The following is a 27867-nucleotide window of genomic DNA, read 5'->3' on the forward strand; positions in this document are numbered from 1 at the left end:
GACGAGGACAGCAAGAGAGCATAAACACGCGCATGGCGCTTGTTCGTGTATGTGCTCTCCTGCTGTCCTCATCACTTGATGCTGCGCCATTATTCCCTTTAGCATGTGTGACCAACCTGGCCAATCCTATACGCAACTATTTCTATTACCCCGAAAAAAGCTGGATTCACGTTAAAGGGGCATCATGCGCAGCTTACCACAAGGCGCGTAATGAGAGCAGATACGAGCATCAGCTGCACCACCGCCGCACTTAGAAGTGAGAGATTATGTTCTGCAAAGGCTTGTTTGAATGCGCTAGCAAGCAGTTGACCACACTAACCACTCCTTGTCTGTTTTTCAAACCACTGCAGACACAATTGCTGTCCACTGCAAACAACCTCCTTTATTCACTCTTAGCTTCTGCTTGAACCACTGCCACCATCGTCTTGTTCACTCGGCATTTTTCTTTTGTTGCTTTTATTCGCTACTGTGGCGTGTTCAAGTCGCTATTGAAGACACGCCAAGGCATTGCCCATTCTGCCTAGTCCATTTTTGGCGCTAGGCATATATGCCATTCGGCGACGCGCGGATGTTTTATAGGAGAGTGCACAGTAGCTTTCCATCAACGTCAACGGATGCGTAGTTTGCATACGCCATCCACTTTCTGTTCACTCACGCCACCTAGAATGACGTCATGGACATTTCCACCACATGTTGTACCGCCACTGCTGCTGTCTTGCCGCACAGGCTGTGTTCACCGCCAGGTAAGACGGCACTCGTCGTGGCTTAGAGGTACCGTACTCGCTTCAAACGAGAAATGCCGGGGTTTGAATCCGACCCCTGGATTTTTTTTTGAGGGCGGGTGGGGGGTGGGGGGGGGGAGATTTTACTGCTTGTGTGACGCAGAAAGAAAACACACATATCGCCAAAATCGCTCACTGTTTGTGTGACGCAGCAGGAACACACAAATCACTCAATGCGGGCAGTAATGCTAGTACATTGAATGACACATCCGCAGCGTTGGTGTAGAATTCATTTCTCACGGTGCCTTCAGATGCTGGGCTGGGCAGCGCATCCGCTGCTCGCGTACCTTCGGCTGGGAGGCGAAGTTGACGCCAAGAAGAACACGCCTCCTTTCTGCCTGGCCGCCACCGAAGCCGTGCTGGGGGAGGCCGCCACTGCCACCATTCTGGCCACGCACCTGCCCGAGAGGAACCGCATACAGGTGGGAGTCACCGGCGGTGCTTCGCATACGCGCGCGTTGAGCTTACATTGATAAATTTATATAAGGAAACGCAGGCACGTATCCAGGACTTTTTTTTCAAGGGGGGGGGGGGGGGGGGGTAGAGGGGGAAAAAAAACAAAATGTAGTTTTTTTAACACTTAGGGAGCAGAGGATTTTTGCTAATGAAAGCGTGAGTAAAATAAAATTTGCCTGGTGCGCATGTAAGGTATGCCCCTAATTATGACTCAAAGAAATTTTCCTATTCGGCAACCGTTTAATACAACATGGCCGTATAGGCAGTTAAACGAAAAAAAGCGATTAAGTAAATACGAAAACGTCAACTACAAAATAGACACCTTCCTCTTCTATTGCACGCATAATTGCAACCACATTACCTTATCCGGCTTCATTATTCTTATAATGGTACAGAAAAGAAAAAAAGAAAGCGAGCTTCAATTTGAAGTGGCATTATAATGTCACGAAGTGGTGAGTGCAGTCCGGAGATCAGAAAGGCTGCGAAAATGGCGACTAAACTAAACTCTTTATTTGGGCTGACTTGCGCCAACTTGCGCGCACAATGGAGCGAATCAATCGGCGGTGGCGTAGCAAGGAGTATGCTCGGCGGTCGTAGAACAGAATGCCCGCCGCTGTCGTCCGTGCTAAATTTAAAACTGATAGCGAACTTTCGAGATAAAGTGTGCAAATTTACTGGAACATTCTGGAACAACCTAGAATCAGCTCTGCCTGAATGCGATCAATCGAGATATATCTGGTCGCGTGTTGCATCGCAAGCAAACGATAACGCGGCGTGTTGGCAGCTTTGAAGAATGAACAAACACTGCTAAGATTCGGGGCACTATTCCTCTTTCAAAAAAGCATCGGCCCGATGCATAGAAACAAATAAGGCGACTTGCAACAAGTAATACGTATCACGCGAAAATAAACACAGAATGTGGAAACACAGCGTGCTTTAGCAGCATAATAGGGCTTTATAGACTGACGACATGGACAACTTCAGGTTGTACGCGACGTTGCTCGGATGCATTCATTGCGTCAGGGATCACTTCACAATCCAATTCACCTAGCCGACGAAGAACCTTGTACGGGCCGAAATAGCGGCGGAAAAGCTTTCCACTCAAGCCACAGTGGTGAATGGGCCTCCAAGCCCAGACTTGGTCTCGTGGCGCTTGGTCCTTTGTCTCTTCGTAGGTTTCAGCGTCTGGCGTCGGTCCGCTGCTGGTCTTCGATCCTCAGTCGGGCAAGTCTTCGGGCCTCTTCTGTGCGTTGGAAGTAGGCGGCGACGTAGACGTTCTTCGGTAACGTTGGGCAGCATGGCGTCTAGCGTGGTCGTGGCCTCCGTGCCATGGACGAGCCTAGAAGGCGACATCTGGGTTTGCTCCTGTTGCAGGCGTAGACTACGTAAGGCAGGTTGACGTCCCAGGTCTTGTAGGTTGCAGCGTCTGGCGTCGGTCCGTTGCTGGTCTTTGATCCTTAGTCGGGCAGGTCATGTATCTAGTATCATGAACATAATTATATAATAATATATTAATATAATAATATTTTATAATAATATATAATTATTTATGATAATAATATAATAATATAATGCACCAACCCGACCACAAGGGATTCCGTCATACCCTTGACTACAGGTATGCCGTTGTCCTCCAGTGGCCAGTTTGGCTGTTACTCAGGATGTTTTGCATTAGTTCCGCCATGAATGCTGTTCCTGTGTCCATGATGAGCACATCGGAGGCGCCGTGTCGCAGAAGAATGCACTGCAAGAAAAATTTGTTGACTTCTGCTGCTGTTCCGTTCGGTAGGGCTTCGGCCTCGGCGTAGCGGGTCAGGTAGTCCGTCGCTATGATGATCGACTTATTTCCAGATGTTGACTTTGGGAAGGGCCAAACAAGTCCATGCCGATCTGATGAAAGGCCCTTGTGGGGGGTTCAATGGGGTTCAGAAATCCTGCTGGTCGGGTGGGAGTGGTGTTTCGTCGCTGACAATCTCGGCAGGTTTTCACATAATGCGCGACATCGGCAGATGGTCGGGGCCAGTAATGCTTCTCTTCAATGCGGCGGAGGGTGTGAGAATACCGGAGATGTCCCGCTTGCGGCTCGTCGTGTGAAGCCTGTAGAATTTTTTCGCGGAGACAAGCAGGTACAACACGGAGGTGTAGGGTATTTTGTTCGTTGCGAAGTTCTTCGCGAGGACATCATTCTGTACACAAAAGGAAGACAGTACTCGCTTGAATGAGGTGGGAGGGGTGAACAAACCTTGCCTTCCAAGTACTCCATTAGGCGTTCTAGGTCGGGGTCCGAGCGTTGCTGCTGTGCAAAATAGCTGGAGCTGATGGGTCCCAGGAAGGCGTCCTCATTGTCGTCCGGCGGCGGCGGATCTACAGGGGCTTGCGAGAGGCAATCGGCGTCAGAGTGCTTGCGTCCGGACTTGTAAACGACGGTGACGCCAAACGGTGACGGTGACTCCTGGAGGCGCAGACTCCATCGAGATAGGCGGCCAGAGAGGTCCTTCAAATTGGCAAGCCAGCACAGCGCGTGGTGATCGCTGCGCACCATGACGGTCGTCCGTACAGTTAGGGGCGGAATTTCGACGTAGCCGAAATGATGGCAAGGTACTCCTTCTCAGAAGAGCAATGTTCTCGGTTAGTTGGTAATGCATTTAAAGGAAAAAAAAGCGCGATGAAACTCGTCGGTAACGCTTCTTCGTCTGTCCGTGTTTCATCGCGCTGTTTCTTCGTTTAACTCCTTCTCAGTTGACGAATAGTTAGCTTCGGCCTTGGAAAGGGAACGGCTAGCGTATGCGATGACTTTCTCCGGCCCTTCGCTCTTTTGAACGAGGACGGTGACGAGACCCGCACTGCTTGCGTTGGTATGAACTTCAGTATCGGCGTTTTCATCAAATTGCGCGAGGATCGTCGGGGACTGTAAACGACGCTGAACTTCTTTGAAGGCTTCTGCTTGCGGCGCTTCCCATTTAAATGACACAGCTGCCTTCATCAGTTGGGTCACGGGCTCGGCGATGCGCGAAAAGTTTTTCGCAAATCGTCGGTAACATGCGCCCAGTCCGCGGAACCTGCACTCTGCTTACTTATCGGCGGGCAGTGGACACTTTAATAGCAGCAGTTTCCTGTGGCTCTGGTCGCGCTCCCTCCTTGCTAACAATGTGGCCTAGAAACAGCAGCTCTTCATAGCCAAAGTGGCACCTCTGCTTTCAAGGGTAGGCCGGACGACTTGATGGCGTCTACTATACTGTTGGAATTCTTTTGAGGAGCTCTTCAAAGTTCGAGGCAAAGACAACGACGTCATCTAAATATACCAGACAAATTTGCCCCTTCAGGCCTGCGAGCACTGTACTAATATCGTGCTGAAACGTCGTCGTTGTGGAATAGAGACCAAATGGCATCACGTTGAACTCAAAGAGCCTATCCGGAGTGATGAATGCGGTCTTCTTGCGATCTTTTTCGTCGACCTCAATTTGCCACTAGCCGCTCTTGAGGTCCATCGATGAGAAATACTTGGGGTTGCAGAGCCAGTCCAGTGTGTCGTCGATGCGGAGGAGGGGGTAGACATCCTTCTTTGTTACGTCATTCAAGCGGTGGTAATCAAAGCAGAATCGAGGCTCGCCGTCTTTCTTTCTCACTAGAACAACCGGTGCCGCCCATGGGCTGTTTGAAGGCTGGATGACGTCGTTGCGAAGCATTTCTTCGACTTGGTCCCGGATGGCTTGTCGTTCTCGAGGCTATACAGGGTAGGGGCTTTGACGGAGAGGTCGGGCGTGCTAGCAGGTTATAATGCGATGCTTGGCAATTGGCGTTTGTCGTACCTTCGGCGATGACGAAAAACACTCGCTGTAGCTTCGATTCAAATTGCGTATCTGGTCTCCTCTCTAGCGGGGCAGGGATGGGTTGATGTCGAAAGTGGGAGAGTTCTCTTGGTCAGGCGAATCTTCTGCGGATGGGTCGGAGAGGGCGAAGAAGTCTCTTACGTCAGACATTTCGTCGTACAAAGCAATCGTCGTTCCTCTGTTAATGTGCCGGTATTCTTGCCGGTGGCTATGTATGTGCCGGTGGCTATTGCGGAAATGTGCGATGCCTCTTGCGATGCTGATTCCTCGGTCTAGAAGCAACTGCATGTTCCCCTCGATGATGGCTTCAGCGTTAATGGCCTTCGTGGCGCCTACGGTCAAGATAAAGCTTGAACGGGGTGGGACGCTCTCTTCTTCCTTCAGGGAACTCAGGGGAGCGTGATTTTCCAGAGTTCTCATCGAAGGTGTGGAGTCCTCCGTCGAAAGCGTGATCAGCTTGGATTGCAGGTCGATGATCGCCTGATGCTCACTAAGCAAATCCATGCACCAAGATCACTTCGCGGAAACATTGCCGTAGCACAACGAAGGTCGCAGGATGTCCTTTGACAGTCGCTCGCGAAGTACATCGTCCTGACGGAGCTGAACACAACCCCTATCTTGTTGGGCTGCAACAAGATAGCTAAAAAACTTAGGACTTCGGCTGCTGTGAATGGGTCAGACATAGCGAAGGAAAGGAAGAAGGTTGCAGCTCTCCCCGTACGTACACCGCCTTTCACAAAACCTGAAAAAGGTGGCGGACAGGTGTAAAATAGTGGTTGTCTTTTTAGCTCCTAAAATATTTAAAAGAATGTGTGGTATGGTGCTATATATTGAATCGTATTTACGCCACACTAAATCCTATTTACATAAAATTGGTGCATCAAGTAGCCCTCTGTGTCTCACACGTGGTTTGCCCGAGGATCTGCCACATTTGATCTCCCGCTGCAAACGCTTCAACAATCATCCAAGGCACTTTTAAGTGCTTTAGGACTCCGACAGGATGGCCCCGTGCACCTGGAGAATGTCCTTGGACCCTGGAGGGACGCGGCTTCGGGTCTGTGCGGGACGAAAGCATTTTTAGTGTTTTAAGAGACACGGGTTTGGGGGACATTCTTTGACAAGTGTGTGTGTGTGTGTGTGCGTGTGTGCGTGTGTGTGTGTGCGTGCGTGTGTGTGTGTGTGTGTGTGTGTGTGTGTGTGTGTGTGTGTGTGTGTGTGTGTGTGTGTGTGTGTGTGTGTGTGTGTGTGTGTGTGTGTGTGTGTGTGTGTGTGTGTGTGTGTGTGTGTGTGTGTGTGTGTGTGTGTGTGTGTGTGTGTGTGTGTGTGTGTGTGTGTGTGTGTGTGTGTGTGTGTGTGTGTGTGTGTGTGTGTGTGTGTGTGTGTGTGTGTGTGTGTGTGTGTGTGTGTGTGTGTGTGTGTGTGTGTGTGTGTGTGTGTGTGTGTGTGTGTGTGTGTGTGTGTGTGTGTGTGTGTGTGTGTGTGTGTGTGTGTGTGTGTGTGTGTGTGTGTGTGTGTGTGTGTGTGTGTGTGTGTGTGTGTGTGTGTGTGTGTGTGTGTGTGTGTGTGTGTGTGTGTGTGTGTGTGTGTGTGTGTGTGTGTGTGTGTGTGTGTGTGTGTGTGTGTGTGTGTGTGTGTGTGTGTGTGTGTGTGTGTGTGTGTGTGTGTGTGTGTGTGTGTGTGTGTGTGTGTGTGTGTGTGTGTGTGTGTGTGTGTGTGTGTGTGTGTGTGTGTGTGTGTGTGTGTGTGTGTGTGTGTGTGTGTGTGTGTGTGTGTGTGTGTGTGTGTGTGTGTGTGTGTGTGTGTGTGTGTGTGTGTGTGTGTGTGTGTGTGTGTGTGTGTGAAAAAGGCAGGTGACGGTGCGGCCAGTGCGCAACGAAAAGTCGTCGGAAGAAGACGTGTGTAATTCGTCGGAAGAAGACGTGTGTAATCTTGCCAGTTGAATATACCCACTGTTTGTGTTATCGTTCTTCCGTCTTGTGCGTGTCTGATTTATCCGTTGTTATTCAATACCAAAAGCTTAAAGTGTGTTAATTTAGTATTATCAATAACATTGTTGTTTTCTGGGAGTAAGCGGCCCATTCGCAGTCTCTTCTAAGCCTTGGCGAACACCTGCGAATAGCTGTCAAGTGTGGGGATTTATGTGAGAAAGCTTTACAAATCCGTGTGAGGTTAGCGGCGGCCTCAAACAAATCAGAGACGGTTTGACTCCGCCAAAAACGCACTACTATGCGAGCTCTTCGAAATCTCGTGTGTCCATCCTCATTCAGAGACTCTCCGGCCTTATTTTGGTGGTGGGCCACAGAAATTGTGAGGGTGGGCCAAGTCCGTACTAACTCAACCCATGGCCCGCCCGGCCATATCACCAGCCTAATGCCACCTGCCAGCCCCCCCCCCCCCCCCCCCTCCTTAGGTACGTGCCTAAGACGCTGCAATGTATACACTTTGGCTGGATGAGGGGTTTTAGCATTGAGAAAGCGAATATTCGGTGACATGGGCTCAATCTCTTCTTGCTTCTCTGGCATTTGTCAGGTGGCAGAGGTTCGCCTCCGACGTAGAATGCCCAGATGAAGGTAGTGATGTTATTCTGAAAAACCTAACACTCGCGAAGAAAACTAAGAACAATAAGGTAAAAAATACGTTTCGGGACCCCTACGGGTTCTTTGTTCACATATTAAAACGAAAAAACTGGTCGGCCGCGTTTATACGAATGAAGGTCGGCGTAATGAGCATGCGTATGCGGCAGGCATGGGCCCACGTGTCCAATTAATTGCGTGCCGAGTTGATTGAATATGTAATGACTCTAGGAGTAGGCGGGAAGATAATGATTTATCGGTGGATATGATACTGGCTGCGTCCTAGGCGATAATGTGAGCTGTTATAGTACAGCGCACAACGAATGGCCTCGTGACGTCATTCTACCGGAAAGCCACACGCAAAGGCCAATACCTGAACTTTGCCTCTGCGCATCCGGTCGGGCACAAGCTCTCCGTGGCATCAGCGCTCTTCACACGCCCGCAACGCCTATGCTCATCCCGACAAGCTCGAAGGAAAGAAGAAAAAGGGATACGAGAAGAATTATCTAGAAATGGCTACCCAAGGCAAATAAACTCGCAGCAACGCCGATCTTCAAATCTACCCAAGGCACCGAAGAAAGAGCGGAAGTGAGCCGTCACTCCTTACGTGTTTGGCTTGAGCGAAACACTGTCAAGAATATTCAGTGACTACGATGTTCAAATATGCCACGTGCCCACAAACAAGCTCAGACAGCAACTTGTGCGAGTGAAAGACAAGCTTGAAAGCACTAGATACCCCGGGGGTTGTTTACAATATTCTTGTCAGGATTGCGACGCAGGCTACACCGGAGAAACTGGGGACTACAGGAGACGGCTATGGGAGCAGAAAAATGACGTTGCCAAGGGGCGCACCGAGGAAAACGCCGTGGCAGATAACCAAAAGTGCACCGGTCACATTATCGCCTGGGACGCAGCCAGTATCATATCCACCGATAAATCATTATCATCCCGCCTACTCCTAGAGTCATTCCATATCCAATCAACTCCGCACCCGCATAATCGGACACGTGGGCCCATGCCTGCAGCGTAAGCATGCTCTGAAAACTTTCGAAAGCGGTGCGACAGGGGACAGAAAGGGAAAGACACGAAGGACAAGCGCTACTATCAACTGAAGTTAATTGAAAAAAACACAAGGTTAAATTGCTCATACAAGGCGGCCAGCAGCGCATGCGCCTACCCCCAAAATGACAAAACGAATACGCATGCTCATTAAAGCGGCCTTCACTCATATAAACACGGCCGATCCGTTTTTCTTTTTCACATGTGAACAAGGGACCCGTAGTGGTCTCGAAACGCCATTTGTTTTTACCCCATTGTTCTTCCTTTTCTTTGCGAGTGTTAGATTTTTTCAGAACGATATTTTCTCCCCAGACGAGTTTTAGTCGAACTCTGGACTAAGGTAGTGATGTCTGGAATGTGGCTGCTGCTTGGGAATAGGCACTCCCGACGTGCTATTTTTGCCGGGGCTGGTGCATGTTGCTTGGTTCTGCTAACGCGGACTACCGACGAAGAATGTGCACGATGTCCGGTCTGCAACTGGAGCGCGTCACGGTTGGGGAGTCCGACACGGCTAGGCATTTTGGCACTGCAGTATTTCACACCAGCTTCGTCGCGAGAGTATGTCCTCGGTCAGGGCGGTCGTTGGACGCGCCTTCTTGAGGACGACGTCTCCCAAGGTTCTCCGGATGTGAGCCTTCGAATGGATGCACTGCTTCGCATATACTTTTGAGGAATAAATAAGTAAATAAATAATTAAATAAATAAATTAATACTTCGCTTCCACTTATTCTTGCCGATCCCGCTGAAGATGGCGAGGTGTGGGATTCGTTGATGTGGCAGCCTAGTAAAATCTCCCCAAGGGTTCCGAATATGAAGCGGTAGAAAATTCGCGCATGTCTGTGAATGCAATTGGATGCGCAGCGGTGCAAAAGTAAACAACTTCTCCGGTTAGCAGTAGCCTCAGGATATTACGTGCAATGAAAGCGGCCTTGTTTTGCGAAGCAGCACATGTTGGAGAATCAGATGATGCACAAAAAGCATCCTCAACTAACGCGAACTTCATCAATGCCCCCTAATTATAGGTGAATTTATAAAAAAGTCAAATTTCCAACACTAATAGCTAAACTGGAGACATGGAATCACACCCGAGCTCCAACACAGATTTCAATTCAGTGTGAATTGAAAGAATTATAACCGAAGCTTTCTTAACGCTGCTTCTAAGCATAAATTTATTCCGAAATAAGTTAGTATTTGTTACTTGGAGCTCCATGATATATCAGTAGAGAAACTTGTGCAGGCAGTTGTAAGTAATATCTGCCCTAAAGCGCAGTTACTCACAAGCTGCGGACTTTCTAAATAAGTTCCACCACCCAGTGCATACGTGACACCGTGCGAAATATCATATACAGACAAGCACAACTAAAGGCATGGACGCGTGCACTCATGCTCTCAGTGCTGTCAAATGTTTGGTATACTTCAAAAGAGTTAACTGTTGGGCTAGATGATGTTCTGACATCCAATTCCTCTTATTAAGGCCAAGAGATATAGGGCGAAGGAAAAGACGACGCACATGGTAGCTAGTGTCAGCTGTAGTATTGAAGGCTATGGATGCTTATATGTACAGGGTATTTCACCTAAGACTTTACACAATGTGTTAAAATAGCCTTTCGAAGTTAAAAGACCGCTTTTTTCGGCACAGCATTGCCAGGAGTTAAGTACATCAGAATACAGCTAAGATGTGCTAACAAGCAGGCTGGTTAACTAATATTCAATGTAAAACTTTTTAACTATTATTGTTAGGCTCCGTAATTATTTAAAGGCGTGTAGCCCACCGTAAGTAATATCCATATCAGTTTGTAGAATTTCGAAAACATGGTTTCCCTCGGCGCTGGATGATTTGGCAAAATCGCGTTTGGATCCTTGTAGAAAGTAAAGCTAAGCTTTGACTGATTATCTTTTCACTAAATATATGCACACATTTCTCTTGGAAGCAAAGTACAAATATTTCTTAGCTCCTATACCTTTGCGGAAAAAGCATCGCAAACATAACTGATAAACGGAGGCATTCCAATAATGGGGCAATAATGGGACAAGAATCATTAAGGAACCTGGGGATGAAATTTTTCACTAGAATTAATTCTGAACGTAAAAGCGCAAAAACACAAGGACACAGACTAAGGCAGACAACACGAGCGCTTACTTCCAACTGATTTTATTTCATGCAAGAAGCGAAATTTATACTCTTGATAAGTGTCTGCACATGCTTACAGGGCAATTACCACAGAGTTATGACTGATACCAGTTATCATGTAACACATATGAAAGATGTCAGATATGCCATCTCTTTTTGTGACAGCAGAATTGATGGAGCACTTATGCAATCATCCCCAGCTCGCGCTATCTCCAAAGCTTCAACAATTTCTCGGGTAATTTGGCATTTGTGTACGTAAAGGACTTTACACTTGTGAAAGAGAGGACGACAACCCTCTTTACTTTTTCTTTTGCACTTTAAATAATGAATGCTCATGTGCCCCCCTTTTTTGTTGTTCACAACGTAGTCATGCTCGCTCAACCGCTCGTTCAGGCATCGTCCCGTTTGGCCTATATAGTATTTTCCACATGATAAGGGCACATTTTAAACAACACCTTCTTTGCATCTCACAAACGGCTTTTTATGCCTGATTATGCAACCAGTTTTTCTTTGGTTTCCTGAAGTACTTTGCTTACATAATGACATCAGCTTATTTGGGGCAGAGAACACCACGTCAACGCTTACCTTGTTACCAATTTTTTTGAGATTGTGTGAAATCTTATGTTTATAAGGAATGACTGAAAATTTCCTAATGGCTTTTGTCTCTTCCGGCTCGTCCTGGCACTTGGCTTCCCATTTTTTCTTTGTGACAAGTCCTTCCGCCACAGAAACCAGCAGGTGTAACGGGTAACCCACATCTTGCAATTTGCTGGACTGCAGGAGAAGGCTTTCTTCGATTGCATGTTCACAAGACTTCTTTATACAGTTAAGAAACCCTAAACGAGCTATGTTTCTTTTTATAAGCTTTGAGTGCGCGGAACTGAAGGGTAAGGGCATTTTTTCATCCCTGGGATGATAAATCCAGCATGTGTGGTTTTCTAGAAAAGTTAACCTGATATCGAAAAAGCGTATGCTAATGTTCTCTGGCATTTCATGCGTGACTACAAGAGGAGATAGGCTACACTTAAAATGATCTAAAACCTTTTCTACCGCCTCATTGAGGGTAATTGCAGTGGTGTCTAAGAAGATTAAAAAATCGTCGACAAAACGAAAAACATTTAACACCCCTACGTCTTCAAGGCAGGCTAAAAGCCTTCTGTCACATTCAGCTAAAAACAGGTCACTTAACAAAGGAGCTACGCTGGACCCAATACATATTCCTTGTTTCTGCAAAAACAGATCGTCGGCCCACTTTACAAACGTAGAATTGGGATATGTACTTAATAGCTCCAAAAAACCCCCAACACTCACTCCCACTGAATTCTGGAAAGCAATGGGGCCAGCATTCTCAATACATCTTTCAACGCACTGCAATAATCCGTTTTTCGGCAAAGAATAGTAAAGGTCTTTGACATCGACCGAGAAGGCAAACATGTTCTTTCCTTCGCTTTGCTTTAGAAAATCAATTACATTTCCTGAATTTTTTATCATGAAAGGGTCATCAACAACTAGTTGTTTTAGACATTTCTGTAGGAAGTCAGAGACTGGTTTTTGCCAGGGGCGCGCTTCCGAAACGATAATTCTTAAGGGACATTCCATTTTTTGCGTTTTAGCGGAAAGGACTCTGTGGTAATTGCCCTGTAAGCATGTGCGGACACTTATCAAGAGTATAAATTTCGCTTCTTGCATGAAATAAAATCATTTGGAAGTAAGCGCTCGTGTTGTCTGCCTTATTCTGTGTCCTTGTGTTTTTGCGCGTTTACGTTCAGAATGGAAATCCAACTCGCCCAAATGCAGCCATTATTGAATTACATTTCTAGTACAATGGGCTCTTTTTCATGTGTGCACAAGTATCCTTATCTTCTGGTTTCCCTCACCGCAAACGCCATCTGCCAAGCTCGTGCTCTCTCCTTCTGTATTCGCTGCAACGTGCTGCCCCCGGCTATCTTAGCCCTGTTTGGATCCCTTCCACCTTGGTCAGCCATGGCAAATGGATTCTCGAGATACTTCGAGCGGAGTGGAGAAGGCAAGCAAGACTGTACAAGGATTGCTTGCAAGCAAGGCTTTTCACAGGTGAGAGCCTGCCGAGCGCCAAAAGAAAATGGCAACAATTCAATCGAACGCTCGACCAGGTTTCTGAGTTTTTATGGAGTACTGTCCTGCCAGGGCTTCGCAAATTGGTCCCACCACGGCTGTCTAGGTCGCAAAACAACGTCCGTACGTTTGGGGAGGTAACCCTTCCCGAAGAGGTACGCCGTACACTTCAGCTGGGGCCCAAGTTCGCTGTGGAGCAAAAGAAATCAAAACCGGAACTCTTGGCCATGGTCCGAACAGTCTCCAGACATGCACCTACGAGTGATCAAGGGAGCCGCGTGTCGTAGGGTGTCGACGTTCTTAAGAAGTGTTCGAAGACAAAGCCTCAAGTTTCCCCTTCAAGTGTTTTGAAATTCCTGAAGCAAGGCGATTTATGTCTTCTTCCTTGTGATAAGGAAGGTGGTTTTGCTGTGATGCCTAAGGTCCTTTTTTCATGAAAAAGTCAGAGATGCTGTTGAGAAAGTGTTTGATAGGCAAAAAGGTATAAATTTGTCAAAAGTAAGATAGAAAGGAAAAAAGTTGTGCATCTCCTTGAATTTAACCTGCATAGCTCAGTCCGTTGAAAAGGCCAGTGATCTAAGTCTTAACATGTTCTTTTCCGCTAAAACACACAAAATGGAATGTCCCTTAAGAATTATCGTTTCGGAAGCGCGCACCTGGCAAAAACCAGTCTCTGACTTCCTACAGAAATGTCTAAAACCGCTAGTTGTTGATGACCCGTTCATGATAAAAAATTCAGGAAATGTAATTGATTTTCTAAAGCAAAGCGAAGGAAAGAACATGTTTGCCTTCTCGGTCGATGTCAAAGACCTTTACTATTCTTTGCCGAAAAACGGATTATTGCATTGCGTTGAAAGATGTATTGAGAACGCTGGCCCCATTGCTTTCCAGAATTCAGTGGGAGTGAGTGTTGGGGTTTTTTTGGAGCTATTAAGTACATATCTCCATTCTACGTTTGTAAAGTGGGCCGACGATCTGTTTTTGCAGAAACAAGGAATATGTATTGGGTCCAGCGTAGCTCCTTTGTTAAGTGACCTGTTTTTAGCTGAATGTGACAGAAGGCTTTTAGCCTGCCTTGAAGACGTAGGGGTGTTAAAGGTTTTTCGTTTTGTCGACGATTTTTTAATCTTCTTAGACATCACTGCAATCACCCTCAATGAGGCGGTAGAAAAGGTTTTAGATCATTTTAAGTGAAGCCTATCTCCTCTTGTAGTCACGCATGAAATGCCAGAGAACATTAGCATACGCTTTCTCGATATCAGGTTAACTTTTCTAGAAAACCTCACATGCTGGATTTATCATCCCAGGGATGAAAAAATGCCCTTACCCTTCAGTTCCGCGCACTCAAAGCTTATAAAAAGAAACATAGCTCGTTTAGGGTTTCTTAACTGTATAAAGAAGTCTTGTGAACATGCAATCGAAGAAAGCCTTCTCCTGCAGTCCAGCAAATTGCAAGATGTGGGTTATCCGTTACACCTGCTGGTTTCTGTGGCGGAAGGACTTGTCAGAAAGAAAAAAATGGGAAGCCAAGTGCCAGGACGAGCCGGAAGAGACAAACGCCAATAGGAAATTTGCAGTCATTCCTTATAAACATAAGATTTCACACAATCTCAAAAAAATTGGTAACAAGGTAAACGTTGACGTGGTGTTCTTTGCCCCAAATAAGCTGATGTCATTATGTAAGCAAAGTACTTCAGGAAACCAAATAAAAACTGGTTGCATAATCAGGCATAAAAAGCCGTTTGTGAGATGCGAAGAAGGTGTTGTTTATAAAGTGCCCTTATCATGTGGAAAATACTATATAGGCCAAACGAGACGATGCCTGAACGAGCGGTTGAGCGAGCATGACTACGTTGTGAACAACAAAAAAGGGGGGCACATGAGGATTCATTGTTTAAAGTGCAAAAGAAAATGTAAAGAGGGTTGTCGTCCTCTCTTTCACAAGTGCAAAGTCCTTTACGTGCACAAATGCCAAATTAACCGAGAAATTGTTGAAGCTTTGGAGATAGCGCGAGCTGGGGATGATTGCATAAGTGCTCCACCAATTCTGCTGTCACAAAAAGAGATGGCATATCTGACATCTTTCATATGTGTTACATGATAACTGGTATCAGTCATAACTCTGTGGTAATTGCCCTGTAAGCATGTGCAGACACTTATCAAGAGTATAAATTTCGCTTCTTGCATGAAATAAAATCAGTTGGAAGTAAGCGCTCGTGTTGTCTGCCTTAGTCTGTGTCCTTGTGTTTTTGCGCTTTTACGTTCAGAATGGAAAACCAACTCGCCCAAATGCAGCCATTATAGGATTAATTCGTTCTCTTCGCTATCGCCAGATAAACTTTGTAGTTCCAGAACCGGCAGATTATTTTTAATTAGGCGTTGAAGCCATCTAGAATTCGCATAAGGGCGACCTTTGACGGTGATTTTAAAGATTCGTTCCGATTTTCTTGAAATTTTCTGGAACACCTTTATTACCTGGTTATTCTGGATAAAAAAAAAGTTTACCATTATATTGGTTTTCAGAATCAAGTAAATACCCAACAGAGACCATATTTCGTTCAGTTACTATTACTGGATATTACATATATGCAACATAACTTTATTTTCCACCAAGCAGAAGAGGGCTGGAAAAAAACTAGAAATCCTTCTGCATTGAAGGAGCTCGAGCCCCTTTGGCACAATAGCAGACAGTGAGCTTTTACACTAAACAGTACATGAGTCAGGAAGACTGGAATTGTGCAAAATCTGTATGTATGTCACGACCGCAGTGCAAAAAAGTCTTCCAGTACCTTGTTGCTCACATTGACAAGACTGATATTAAAGACATTGAAATGATTAAGTAAGGTCGGAAGGGATTGATGAAGCTTTTGTTGACCGTATGAAGACCCAGGGAAAGGTACGTTATAAATTTCAGATCAACGCCTGGGGTAATTACATGTCTTCGGCGGAAAATTTTGCATTGACTGCAGTAGCTGCTCGCAATTTCTGAGATTGTATTTGTATCTTTTCGTTAAATTAAGTAAACAAAGATTGCGAACCGAAACCAAGCCAAATTTTGGAAAATAAAGGCCGCGTTTGGGCGAGTTTCTTTTCCATGCTGAACGTAAAAGCGCAAGAAACAAGGACAGAATAGGACAGACAACGCGAGCGCTCGTGTTGTCTGTCCTATTCTATGTCCTTGTTTCTTGTCCTTTTACGTTCAGCATTTTGGAAAAGCTGACTTGTACGCGCGTTTGCTTCCTTGACGGTAATATGTCGTACGGCTTTTTTCTGTAATACATGCATCTGTCTTAGGTTGGTTTCTGCTGTGTTTCCCCACACAAAAAAGACAATTGTTTATTTGAGAAAGAAATAAAGAAATAAAGTAGTTTGACTGCAAGTGGCAAAAAAAGAAAATTAAATTTAGCCAGTATACGGACCGTTCTCGGCAGACGAGGAGTTGTATAAACTACATGCTTATTCCAGTTCCCATGTTTATAAAAATACACACCAGGTGTTTATTATCGTGTTTGCTACCTCTATGACCTTGTTATCAAGAATGATGTCTGTGCTTAACGTTGCACTTGAATATTTAGGTGCAAAAAGATTTGCTTTGTTCTTGCTGGCTTTTATTTCTCGGGAATTCATTACACTGCAAGTATGCAAGTCAATCTATGTTTGGTTTAAGTCAGGTACAATATTTTGCAATTCGAACTACGAAATAATAGCGTTGAGTCATCTGCCTATATTATGCATTCCGGAAGAGGGTTTATCTTGGTTATGTCACTAGCGCAGAAATTGAATAGAGGAGGACCAAAAATGCTCCCTCATGGAGCACCTGCATGTACCTGTGGAATGTAGACAGATTTTCGGCGATAGAAACGGCTGGCATTCGGTTCTGCAGTGAAGAGTTTATCAAATTTAGTCGAATGCCTGGTGTGCCATATAATTTTAATTCTTTTTGTGTAAGGTTAAATAGTATAATCTATCACAAGCTTTCGACAAGTGTATGTATATGCCAGTCACTAATAGTTTTCTTTAAAAGATTTTTCAATACATTCTTTCTGGCTAGGAGAGCAAACTCTGTTTACCTATGTTTTCGGAATCCGAAGTAGCCTGGTCCGATAAAATCAAACTTATCAGCAAAGTTTGATAATCTAGTGTGTATTATCTTCTCTTATCCTTTTGAAAAGGCCGGTAGGATTGATATAGGACGATAGCTCGATAAAAAATTTTTGGTTCCACCTTTAAAACTCAGCACAACAGCCAAACCGGCGAGTTGGTGGCACATACTGAACGGCAAACAGCGCAAATACGAAGGCTGGATGAGAAGAAACACGCGACGAGCTCTTGTCCTGTGTTTCCTCTGCTCCGGTCTTGGTCTTGGCGCTGTTTGCCTTTTAAAGATTACTGTCACTCGAGATAAGTGCATCTTCTTAGGAAATTGGCCTGTCGATATGGCAGAATCGTAAATAAACATCAGAGGAGATACGATCAGATCGAGAATGTGCTTAATTGGTGTGATCTGGACATTATATATATCCCACGTTGCTCTGCTCCTAAGCAAAATAAATGCATGAATGATTTCACTTTCACCGGTGGGGGCCAGAAACAAGCTATAGAATAGCATAGAATAGGAATAACTTTAATGCCGGCAACGGACGGTTTAACCGAAGTTGGTCAGGCGCCACGACGCTTTAGTATAGTGTGAACTGGAAACAGTGACTGACAATTTCAGCAAGCTCGTTCGCATACACCAATATTTTTCAGCAATCATTTTTTTTTATGGAGACAGCTCATGCCTGGAATGGCCTTCTGACCGAAGTGGCGACCATTGTTAACGCTCATCTCTTCAAATCCCCCATCGCAGAAACACATTCATCACCTAAAACCATTGTTCATCATTTAACCACGTATAATGTTTATTGCCGTTTTTTACCCTGCCCTTCATATGAAATAAATGAAAATGATATGAAATGTCCCGTGGAAGGACCCTTGAGGTATAATAAATAAATTAGTAAATAAATAAATAAATTTGTCAAGCATTGTTTCTTTTGTGCAGCTCCTTGATTTTCCTTCATAGAGCGTCTGCCTTTTTATGACAACCATGTTCAAAGAAGTGAAAGAGATAGTGTTGGTGTGCATATCGATGAAATGCTTTAGTTTTATTTCGGTGTTTCTTAAATGCCTTCAAGTCACCCGGGTCACGCGTTTATTGAATATGTTAAATAACTTTTCTTTTAAATCATTCAAAGGTATTCGCTAGATATCTACGCCATTTGCGCTTTCGTATACTTTACAAGGATAACAAAGGGAAAAGATTCAAAGTGCACTTGTGAGAACAGCTGGAAAAATTGTTCATTGCCAGCGTCAGGTGCACGCACCTGATAGATATTTTCCCAGTTTACGCCAACTCTTTGATCGGAAACTGCCTAATGTTTTTTCGCTAACGTCCTGAATTTTCCTCCATAAGTTATTGCCGATTTTGTTTCTGTTTAGAGGTTTTTCGAAGAGTGGCAGTATAGAAAAACGACTGCTTAAGTCCTACTTGATCGTTCCAGTAATAATTTCATGAGTAGGTACGTCTCTGATAAATAAGGTCACTTCCTTTAATTTCTTTTTTTATTAAAGTCTGCGTGTTTGATGTAGCAGGAGTAGCGGTCTTAATTTCATTAGTGGAATTAAATGATGGTAAAACTATTTCCAAGTGCTGTTATTTCGGAGAGGGATCTAGCATATCGATATTTAAATCTCCTAACAGTAATGGTAGAGAGATGGTATCAGATGGTTCTTGATAGTCACAAAGCGATCAAAGGAGGGAAACCTGAGGGGGCTTGCCAATGTATGAACAAGAGCATTTGTCTTCGTCTGGGCCAAGCGATCAGCGAGTGTCACCATTTCGCGCACTTTTGCGTGCGCTCCCAGACACCCTTAGAGCCTGTGGGGGTAGCGGTCTCGGTCACAAAGGAGATACCCTCGACTCAGAGTGGCAAGCTCAGCCGGAGACCAGCTACCAAGTGACAAGGGGGTTGGTCGTTTGGTGCCCAGCTTTCGCCAGTCACAAGCCAGAGAATGGGTCGGAGACAAAGGTGCACAAAACAAAACAAACTTTATACCGCAAAGAGACAATACAGATGATTTCACAATCACTCGTGCGAGCAGATACGTAGTGTTTTACAAATACAATGCAACTCGTGCAAAGTAACAAAAGAAAGATACAATTCAACAAAATCTTTGCACCTAAAGTGCACGAACATAGAGAGAGACAAATAATGAAAACGCAATTTGTTCACCGGGCACTGCGACAGTCCGACGACCTGAGGAGCAAGACGGAGCCGATCCGCAGACTAGCGCACGTTGCCTCGCCGGTCCGTGGCTGATCGAGTGCATGGTGTTCTCCCGGGAGTCGAGCTGGCGCGCTTCTCGGCAGCTCAAACGGCGGCTCGGGCTAACCGCCAGCGGTTGAAGCCCCTCATTTATAGGCGCAGTCCGCGCCTGTTTGTTCTTCGCGCCAAGGCAGGCGCGCACATACACGCAGTTTCAGCTGCGCAGACTCCTGCTTCTCTCGCCGGGCGCGCGGCCCCATTGGTCGAGCGCGGAAACCACCTTCGAGAAATTTCTGGTTCCTTCTCGCATGCGAAGAGGCCGGCGCGAGAGCGAAGGGGAGAGGTTATCACTTTATCGCGGCCAAGGTCTTTCCCTCCCCGTCTACGATGAGTAGAAACTACTCGGACATTCTAGAGATATCGACGCCGCGCGTGGCTGTTTACTTTGGCGCCGCGCCGGCGAGCCGAGTGGAAAGGGCAGCAGCACGCGCAAAGCTACGCACTCTCCGGTGGTCTTTCCCCCCCGATGTTTTTTTTTTGTTTTATTTTGCAGCGCGCGGGCGCGATTGCTTACGCGCTGCGTCCTTTCGAATATGCGCCGAATTTTGTGACAGCAGGGCTTAAATAGGGTCCGCCCTCCGAGGAGGAAGGCCCGGTGAGGGGGAGTTGGGTGTGAAGTGGGAATCCCGTTAGGATTGGGAGACTTAATTTTGTCTAAGAAGATTCTGGTGTGGGCTAGTCGGTTCATACGTTTCTACGAAACAGATTAACAGAGCACAACGGAACAAGGACGAGAAGAAACACGAAACTAACGCCCGTCCTGTGTTTAGTGTTCTTTTCGTCCTCGTTCCGTTGCGCTGTGTTAGTCTGGTTGTTGGAATGAGTCTTCTCCAGGCATGATGGCTGCTAAAGATGATTAATTGATGGACCTGCAAGATTGTGAAACGAAAAAGGCCAGCTCAACAGAAAAGAATCCCGGAGAGTGGAGAGGTAGCGAGCGTGGGCTTGAAAGGCTGTAGGTCCAGCTGCCACAGGTGGCTTGGTTTGAATGGCTCAGTTGGCCTGAAAAACCCAGATAAGGAATAAGCATGTCAGAAAGAAGTACCGGGAAAAATAGAAAAGTAAAGGAAAAAGAGAAAACATTGAGGCGAGTGCAGAGAAAGTATGATTGGAAAGGGGGGGGGGGCGGTGGAAAGGAATGCGGAAGTTCTATCTCAATATTGCCACTGTTTTCTGAAATCGCAGAACGTGTGGTATATAAAAGGTTACAAAACTTCCTAGATAAAAAAAAACATAATATGCAAAGAAGAGTATGGATTCCAGGCTGGTAAATCCACGCAGACTGCTCTACTGGACATAAAAGATCGCCTTCTTTCTTACTTCGAACAAAAGCTTTTCGTCATCGGAATACGTTTAGACTTTCGCAAAGCTTTTGATTCAATTAAACACGATACCTTATTACTAAAGCTAGAAAAATATGGAATTCGCGGTATTGCACACAAATTGTTGGAAAACTATCTTACAGGACGGAGGCAGTCTACATGGCTACAGGAGCTTAAATCCGACACAGGTTTAATAAGATTCGGTGTACCACAAGGCTCTATCCTCAACCTTCTACTTTTCATTTTATATATCAATGATATAGTAAATATACACTCCACTTCAAATATAGTCCTCTACGCTGACGACACCAATGCCTTCTTTTCCGGTCCCAACCTTAGCTTGCTTGAATATCGATCAAATACCTGGCTCAATGAACTGCGAACATGGCTTGATGCCAATATTCTTGAACTAAACATAAAAAAATTAAATATGTGCTTTTTCGCGCCAAAAATAAGCCCCTGGATCATAATGTCCGACTATATTTTAATAACACTCAAATTGAGCAAGTGAATTCTCATAAGTTTCTAGGAGTCCATTCTCGCAGTGACTTGGGCTGGGCCGATCACGTCAATAGTCTGCGGATACGTATATCAAGATCAATTGGCTTAATTCAACGACTTCGTTTTCTTCCATTCCATGTAAAAAAACAGTTATATTTTTCTCTTATTCATTCTCATATTGTGTATAGTCTCTTAGTTTGGGGAATATGTAATAAAACTGACTCGGACAGGTTGTTCTCTCTACAGAAAAGAGCCTTGCGCACTTTGGTAGATATACTGTTAGTACTAATGACATGTTTACCTCTTGTAAGGTGTTACCGGTTTTTCTATGCTACAAACACTCCTTAGCACTCCTAATCTATCAAAAAATAAAACGTCTTTGAATCTTTTTCCCGTTCTTATTTGAATAGAGCAATCACACATAACTTGTGCACAATTTCTTTGATTGGTTCTAGGCCTCGTACTAATTACGGCACCCAGACTACAGATAACCAAATAACAGTTTTATGCAACACATATACAACACTAATTGCTTGTGCCCAAGAGAGTGTCAGCATTCATGAATTCAAGAAAAAAATGAGGCATCTTTTGAACACCCCCGTGTGAAATTTTATTATGCATACCTGCTGCATTTCATTGTTATTCCTACTGTACTGTGTGTATGTGTTTTTCTTTTGTACGCCACTTACTATTGCTCATTGTTGATGACCTCTTCAGTATTATTTTCTACCTGACCAGTGCTTGTGTAATTGCTTATTTTGAATTCCTGTCTCGCCGTGTTTGGTGTACCACTGTTCTCATATGTTACTCCGCACCATCTGCACCGACGTGTAATGCGAGTGTTAGGCCTCGTGAGGAGACATCCTGGTCTCCTTTAGCCTCTCCCCGCGGACACCATGTATTGTTGTACGAAATAAATAAATGAATAAATGAAAATGTGTTCTCGAGAAATGATGGCAAGAGAAGCAGGGCACATGCTGAAGTGTAACTGAACCAAGAAGAAAGAGGAAAAAGAATTTCATTGAGGGGGTATATCATGGATCGTGTATTCGGCGAGTCCTCGTACCACTCCAGCTCAGCTGTTAAGCGATGCGCCATTGCACTTATAGCTGGCTGCTCCTGTCACTGCCACCCGTAGGGATTGTGCGACCCATGCTGCTCTCCTGAGCAACATCTCGTGACCAATCGTTAATTTAACTGCCGCGGTGGTCAGTTTGGTGACAGTCCGGCGGCCAGGTTGTGATGACGCCACAAGGTTACGTTACCAAGGTGGCGCGGCGCCCTCCTCCCGTTGCTTATAGCTGGCGCGACAACCCCCCGAACTTACCTGATCTTCCTTCTATATGGCTGCAGCGTGTGCGATGCTCCTCCGAGCTTACCCGAGTTTTTCTTTCTTTTTTTTAAATAACAGCGCGAAAGAAAAGGTAGAAAAGAAGGGTAGAAAACACACGACAAGCGCTGACTCTCAAATAAAGTTTAAGTCCAGGAAACAGGCACATAAAAGGGAACAGGCAATAACCAAACAACAAGACCACAAGGCACGTGCACTATGTTGGGTCAAGATAGGCAAGCTCACTGTCACGCAGGAGCAGGGATGGTTTGCTGACGCACAATCTTGGTTTCATTGTCATTTTGTAGGCTTCTACGATTTCCCTGGTCAATTGCTCGGGGTGTTTTTACATTATGTCACTGTAGTAATAGGACGGAAAATATGATTGACACACTCTGCAATGGTCAACTAAATTCGTGGAGCTTGTGGAATCTAATGAGTTAAGATGTTCTCTGAGTCGTGTGTTAATACACTGTCCCGTTTGACTAATGTAAATTTGACCACAGGACAGAGGTAATTTGTACACTACGCCCTCAGAGCACGGTAAAAAGTTCTTCTCATGCTTTATGCCACTAAACGCTACAAAAATATTAGGATTTCGAGCCTTATTTTCAACAATTGAGCTAATTTTAGTGAGCTCATTTGATGCCGAAAAAACTATATCAACTTCATACCTATAGGCCACATTTTTAAGACCATGTGACAGGCGGTGTACATAGGGAAGGATTGCGAACTTTTTCCGTTTCTGTTCTTTCTCTGACGAAGGCGGCAATGTCAAGGTTTTCAGATTTTAACTATTTTATTGCAACCCTAAGTGAAGAGCTCATCTAGATAACCTGCATACCTAAGCCTCTTAGCCTGATCATCGGAGCTTTGTTTCGTAGCATGATGACATGATTTTGACAACACCGATGACAAAGATGAAACAACAATTCCGCTTTTTACTACCCTTTAATGATGCGATTTATAGTTCAGCAACGGTTTTCCGGCCCGTGGTGAGTATCTCCAACACATGTGTCCCTCCTCTACAGTATAACACAAATCTAAAACTTAATCTTGTTATCAACCGGAATCTCAGTGGTGAACTGCAAACCACATGCATTAACTTTGGATACTTCTAACACGCCAGACATATGTCTAAAGAAGTCTGCTTTTCAAGAAGAACCAAAAAATCATCCATGTATCTGAAAATACGTGACGTCATCCCACCCAAATCTTTCTGAATATCTTGATCCATGAATGACAGAAAAATATCACTAAGAGCAGGCGCCACTCTAGAGCCTATACACACGCCCACTTTTTGGGTTTAGAGTGCACCGTCCCATTCAATGAAGGTAGACTTGACATAGAAAGACAACAGCTCAAGGAACCCAGCTACTGAATTGCCACATCCTCTTACGAATTGTTCTTCATCATTCTCCGTCGTGATGCAATAAAATAGTTAAAAAGCTGACAACCTTGGCTTTGCCGCCTTCTTGACAAAAAGAACAGAAACGGAAAAAGTTCGCAGTCCTGCTCTTTTGACGTTAAGGGCTTATATTATTCACTACCACATGATGAGGTTTTCGCGTGCATAGACGAATGTATTGACCAGCAAGGATTAATTGAATTCCAAAACAAGAGCGACATTTCCATGGGGAGCTTTATAAAACTACTTCAAGTGTATTTAACTTGTACTTTCATTTCCTGGGACGGCGAGTTTTACCTGCAAAAACGAGGAGTTTACATCGGGTCATGCATAGCTCCCGTGCTTAGCGACTTGTTGTTAGCACAAAAGGGTAGAAGGCTTCAAGAAAAATTGATAGGTTCTAAGGTTGTACAGTGTTTTCGCTATGTTGACGACTTTCTTGTTCTTATAGACAAAAGTTTGAAAAATTTTGACGCAGTCTTTATGCAGATCAGAGCTATCTTTGTTCAGTGCCTCCATCCCCTCATACTAACTACTGAAGTGCCTAATAATAAAGTCATCCGATTTTAGTTATCAAACTCACATTAATGCAACTTCAAGCGCGTTGGTCTTACGAGCCACGAAGCAGCAAGCCATTGCTCCCCTTTACGTCATCTCATTCTAAGCTGGTTAAACGTGCCGTGGCGAAATCATGCTTTCACAATGCACTTAACAAATCTTGCATGCCCTCCATGCAAGAGACCTTCTTTCACAAAACTGATCGGCTCGTAAAGGCTGGTTATCCCAAGCAGCTACTAGTGTCAGTGTCAGAATATGTTCTCAGTAGTTTGAGCAAAAAAAGAAAAGGGGAACGGGCAGATTCATTGACACGAAAGGAAAAAGAAAAAAACCACTGTTGTGCCTTACATTCATCATTTCTCCCACAGACTAAAAAAGATAGTCAATAGAGCACGTGTCAGTCATTTTTTCGGCTCCGGATAAGCTTGGGAAGATGTGCAAAATGGTTAATATCGATTTTGTTCTTAGACAGTGCGACATCAATCAAGAAAATCAATTCGTCTCCTGTGCAGAAGGTGTAGTTTATGTCATTCCTTTGTCATGTGGCAAGCTTTATGTTGGTCAAGCGGGGAGATGCCTGAATGAACGTTTGAAGGAGCACAATAACTATGTGCATAAAACTGTAAAAGGGCATCTCGGCATCCACTGTAGAGACTGTGACAGCAAAACTTGCCGCCCCGACTCCACTCGCACACAATTTTTAAGCAAGCCCAGTAACCAACTAACACGTGAAATAATTGAAGCAGCGCACACCGCCTGGTCAAAAGACGCCTGAGTCAACAGCCGCTGTTTATCGATCTGTTCCAAAGAACTGGCATTTTTAGCAGGGGGGGGGGGGGGGGGGATGATGATCTTAGTTATTTTCTTTCAGTAGACTGGTGAGCCAGGCGAGTCGGTACATGATTGCAGAAAGAATATCAGTGCAAAAGCAGAGACACATAACAGGAACACATGACCGCGCTGGACTATCGACTGCATTTATTTCAGAAACGGTCACATTATACCCTTCGTTATACGTGGATTGTGGGTTTTTTTGTTTGTTGCCTGTTCGCTTATATTTGCCTGTTCGCTGTGATTAAACTTTAGTTGAGAGTCAGCGCTTGTCCTGCGTTTTCTTCCCTTGAAGTCTCCGTCTTCCGGATTGTTATTTAAAAAAATGTATCACCAACTCGCCTGCCTTAGCTATCGTGTTGAATTTACCCGAGTTGCTTGGCTTAGTGAGCTTGGGTCATTTCGGAACCCGAGACAGGATTATTGCTCGCGGCTGCCACGTCTGGAACAGCGCTTTCGCACATAAGCACTTTGGTTGCACTGCAGGTAAACGACGTCCTGGATTCCGTGGCCAAGAGCTTCTCCCAGTTGATGAGGGCTTCCACCAGCGCCCTCAGCCTCGGCCATGACAGCGACCTAGATCCCTCGCGGAACGTCACCCTCGCGCTGTGGCCGAAGGCGGCCACCCGAGTGCAGCTGGAGCGCTCGTACTCCGCCATGCCGGCGCTGTCGGCCGGCTCCTCGTTCCTCGACAGCTGGCTCACCCTCGCCCCTGCAGCCGCCCACTTGGCCAAGAGAGCGGCGCTCGCCGGTGGCTCGCCGATGGGACCGCTGGGCTTTACACCCTTCGCGTGGCACCATCGCTACGAGGCGGGAGACTCCGGGGTCCTTCTGCCACTGTGGCTCATTTTCCCTCCCATTTATGGCCCAGGTGAGGCAGTGTCATTTAGCACTCATTTTTTCCTGGTCAGACAGCAAGAGGACGAACATGTCGCTCCTCTGGCCGGCGAGGTCGGTCCGGCGCTGCCTTCTTGATTACTTTCTTGTGGGCAAGCGATTCCTTTCCTTCTAAAGAAAGCGCCGTTCTGTAGTACTCGGGATTTCGTAATTTCTGGTTTCCCCTTCATCTGGCGTGGAACCCAGGCCCAAGGAAAGAAACGAAAAGCTCGTGCAGCTCTCGTGCCCCGAAAACTCTCTCCATTTCTCGCCAACTGCTCATTTCAGGCTGAGCGGGTTATGGTTGCACACATCTTATTCGTTACCAGGCATCGAACAAGAGAGAAGATATTGCTTATGGTTTGGCTCCCGTTAAACCTAGTGTGTACGCGATAGCTGATCCGAAGAAGACGTTACTTCGCTCCCGGCTGGTCGCTGTCGGTTCTGCGCTTCTTGACGGCGTCGTTTGACGAGCCGTTCCGGTCGTTGTTCCGGCGTCTCGGACGTGTGCTTGGCATTCCTGGCTTCTGGGGCTCGTTGTCGACCCGCCTTATACGACGCCACAACTTAGGGATGCGTCGACGTGGCTTCTCGCACTCGCGGTTGTTGCCGGTCGCAGTATAAACACGGAATTTCCGCTTCTTCACCCATCGTTCATCTGGAAAACGAGCGCTTCGCACCCTATGTTATAAATTGGCCGAGCAATGAAGCCATCTGTTGCCCAGCTGCGCACGCGCAGCGCACCTGTAGCTACTGCGCATGCGCGACGCGCGCAGCGGGGCTGCGGAGCCGGCAGCAGCGACGGCGCAACTCTGGCGTCATGCGCGGCTCACCTGTTTCTCGGCGCAGCGAGGCTGCGGAGTCGGCAGCGGCAGTGACGCAACTTTGACGTCACACGCGGCGCACCTGTTTGTTGGCGAATGTGCGTTAACGGCTCTGGCTCGACCCGGTGACGTTTCCTTTAGATGGCGTAGTGCAGCTGTCGCTTTAAAACGTTTTCGTCTCAAGTGATCGACCTGCAGGTCTGCCGCCAGCCTTGACCTTCGGAGGCGTGGGAGCGCTGTACGCGACTCTTCTGGCCGATGGGCTGGCTGTCGAGCTGCTGGACAGCCTGGTCAAGAGCAGCCACTACGCGTCGTCGCCCTCGCTCTGCTCCACCGAGCAGGAGCCGTGGCTGCGGCGTGCCATCGGTGTCGAGGCTGCCTGGCGGGCGCTTCGCAGGGCGCCCTCGCCCGAGGTGGGCGGGAGCCTCCTGGGGCTCGAGGAGTTCTCGGCCGCCAAGCTCTTCTTCCTCTCCGCTTGCCTGCAGCTGTGCGACGCGCCACTGTCCAGGCGCGCAGAGTGCAACTTCGCGGTGCGCCAGTCGGACGCGTTCGCCAGCGTTTTCGGATGCGCCGAAGGCACGCGCATGAACCCCAAAGACAAATGCAGGCCCTGGTGACGATCGCATTGATGTCTGGTTCACTCATTGTAATTCGTGTGGGTTTATATATTCCTTTATTAGGCAACCTCTATAACTTGTGCACGGAGAAATGCGCTACTGCGACTGTCCCTCCTTGCAACCTCGTGATTATCGTGGCTTGCAGCTGGAACATTTCTTAGGTACACGACGGTAGCCGTGTAAATACACCCCGAAATATCAGATCACGGTATCGTTACCTGAACGTTCAGTAACATAGGTCACATGGGTAACTTAGTTCACCTGGTTGCCTTTCACTACTCACGCTTTCACTCGGCACTACTTTTTCTTA

At 46.1% G+C, this 27867-nt stretch overlaps 1 protein-coding gene across 2 annotated transcripts in view; it reads left to right on the forward strand.

The window, feature by feature from the left end:
- Positions 1-26294, forward strand: part of LOC144104870 (neprilysin-11-like) — a 79476-nt gene extending 53182 nt beyond the window's left edge. For both annotated transcript variants that reach the window (XM_077638092.1, XM_077638093.1), the window contains exons 6-7: positions 1034-1204; positions 25727-26294. In XM_077638092.1, the coding sequence (XP_077494218.1) occupies positions 1034-1204; positions 25727-26215 (660 nt within the window). In that variant the 3' untranslated portion in view covers positions 26216-26294. The remainder of the gene's footprint in view (positions 1-1033; positions 1205-25726) is intronic.
- The last annotated feature ends 1573 nt before the right edge of the window (positions 26295-27867 follow it).

This window comes from Amblyomma americanum, chromosome 9 (genome assembly GCF_052857255.1).
Source record: "Amblyomma americanum isolate KBUSLIRL-KWMA chromosome 9, ASM5285725v1, whole genome shotgun sequence".
Lineage (NCBI taxonomy): Eukaryota > Metazoa > Arthropoda > Arachnida > Ixodida > Ixodidae > Amblyomma > Amblyomma americanum.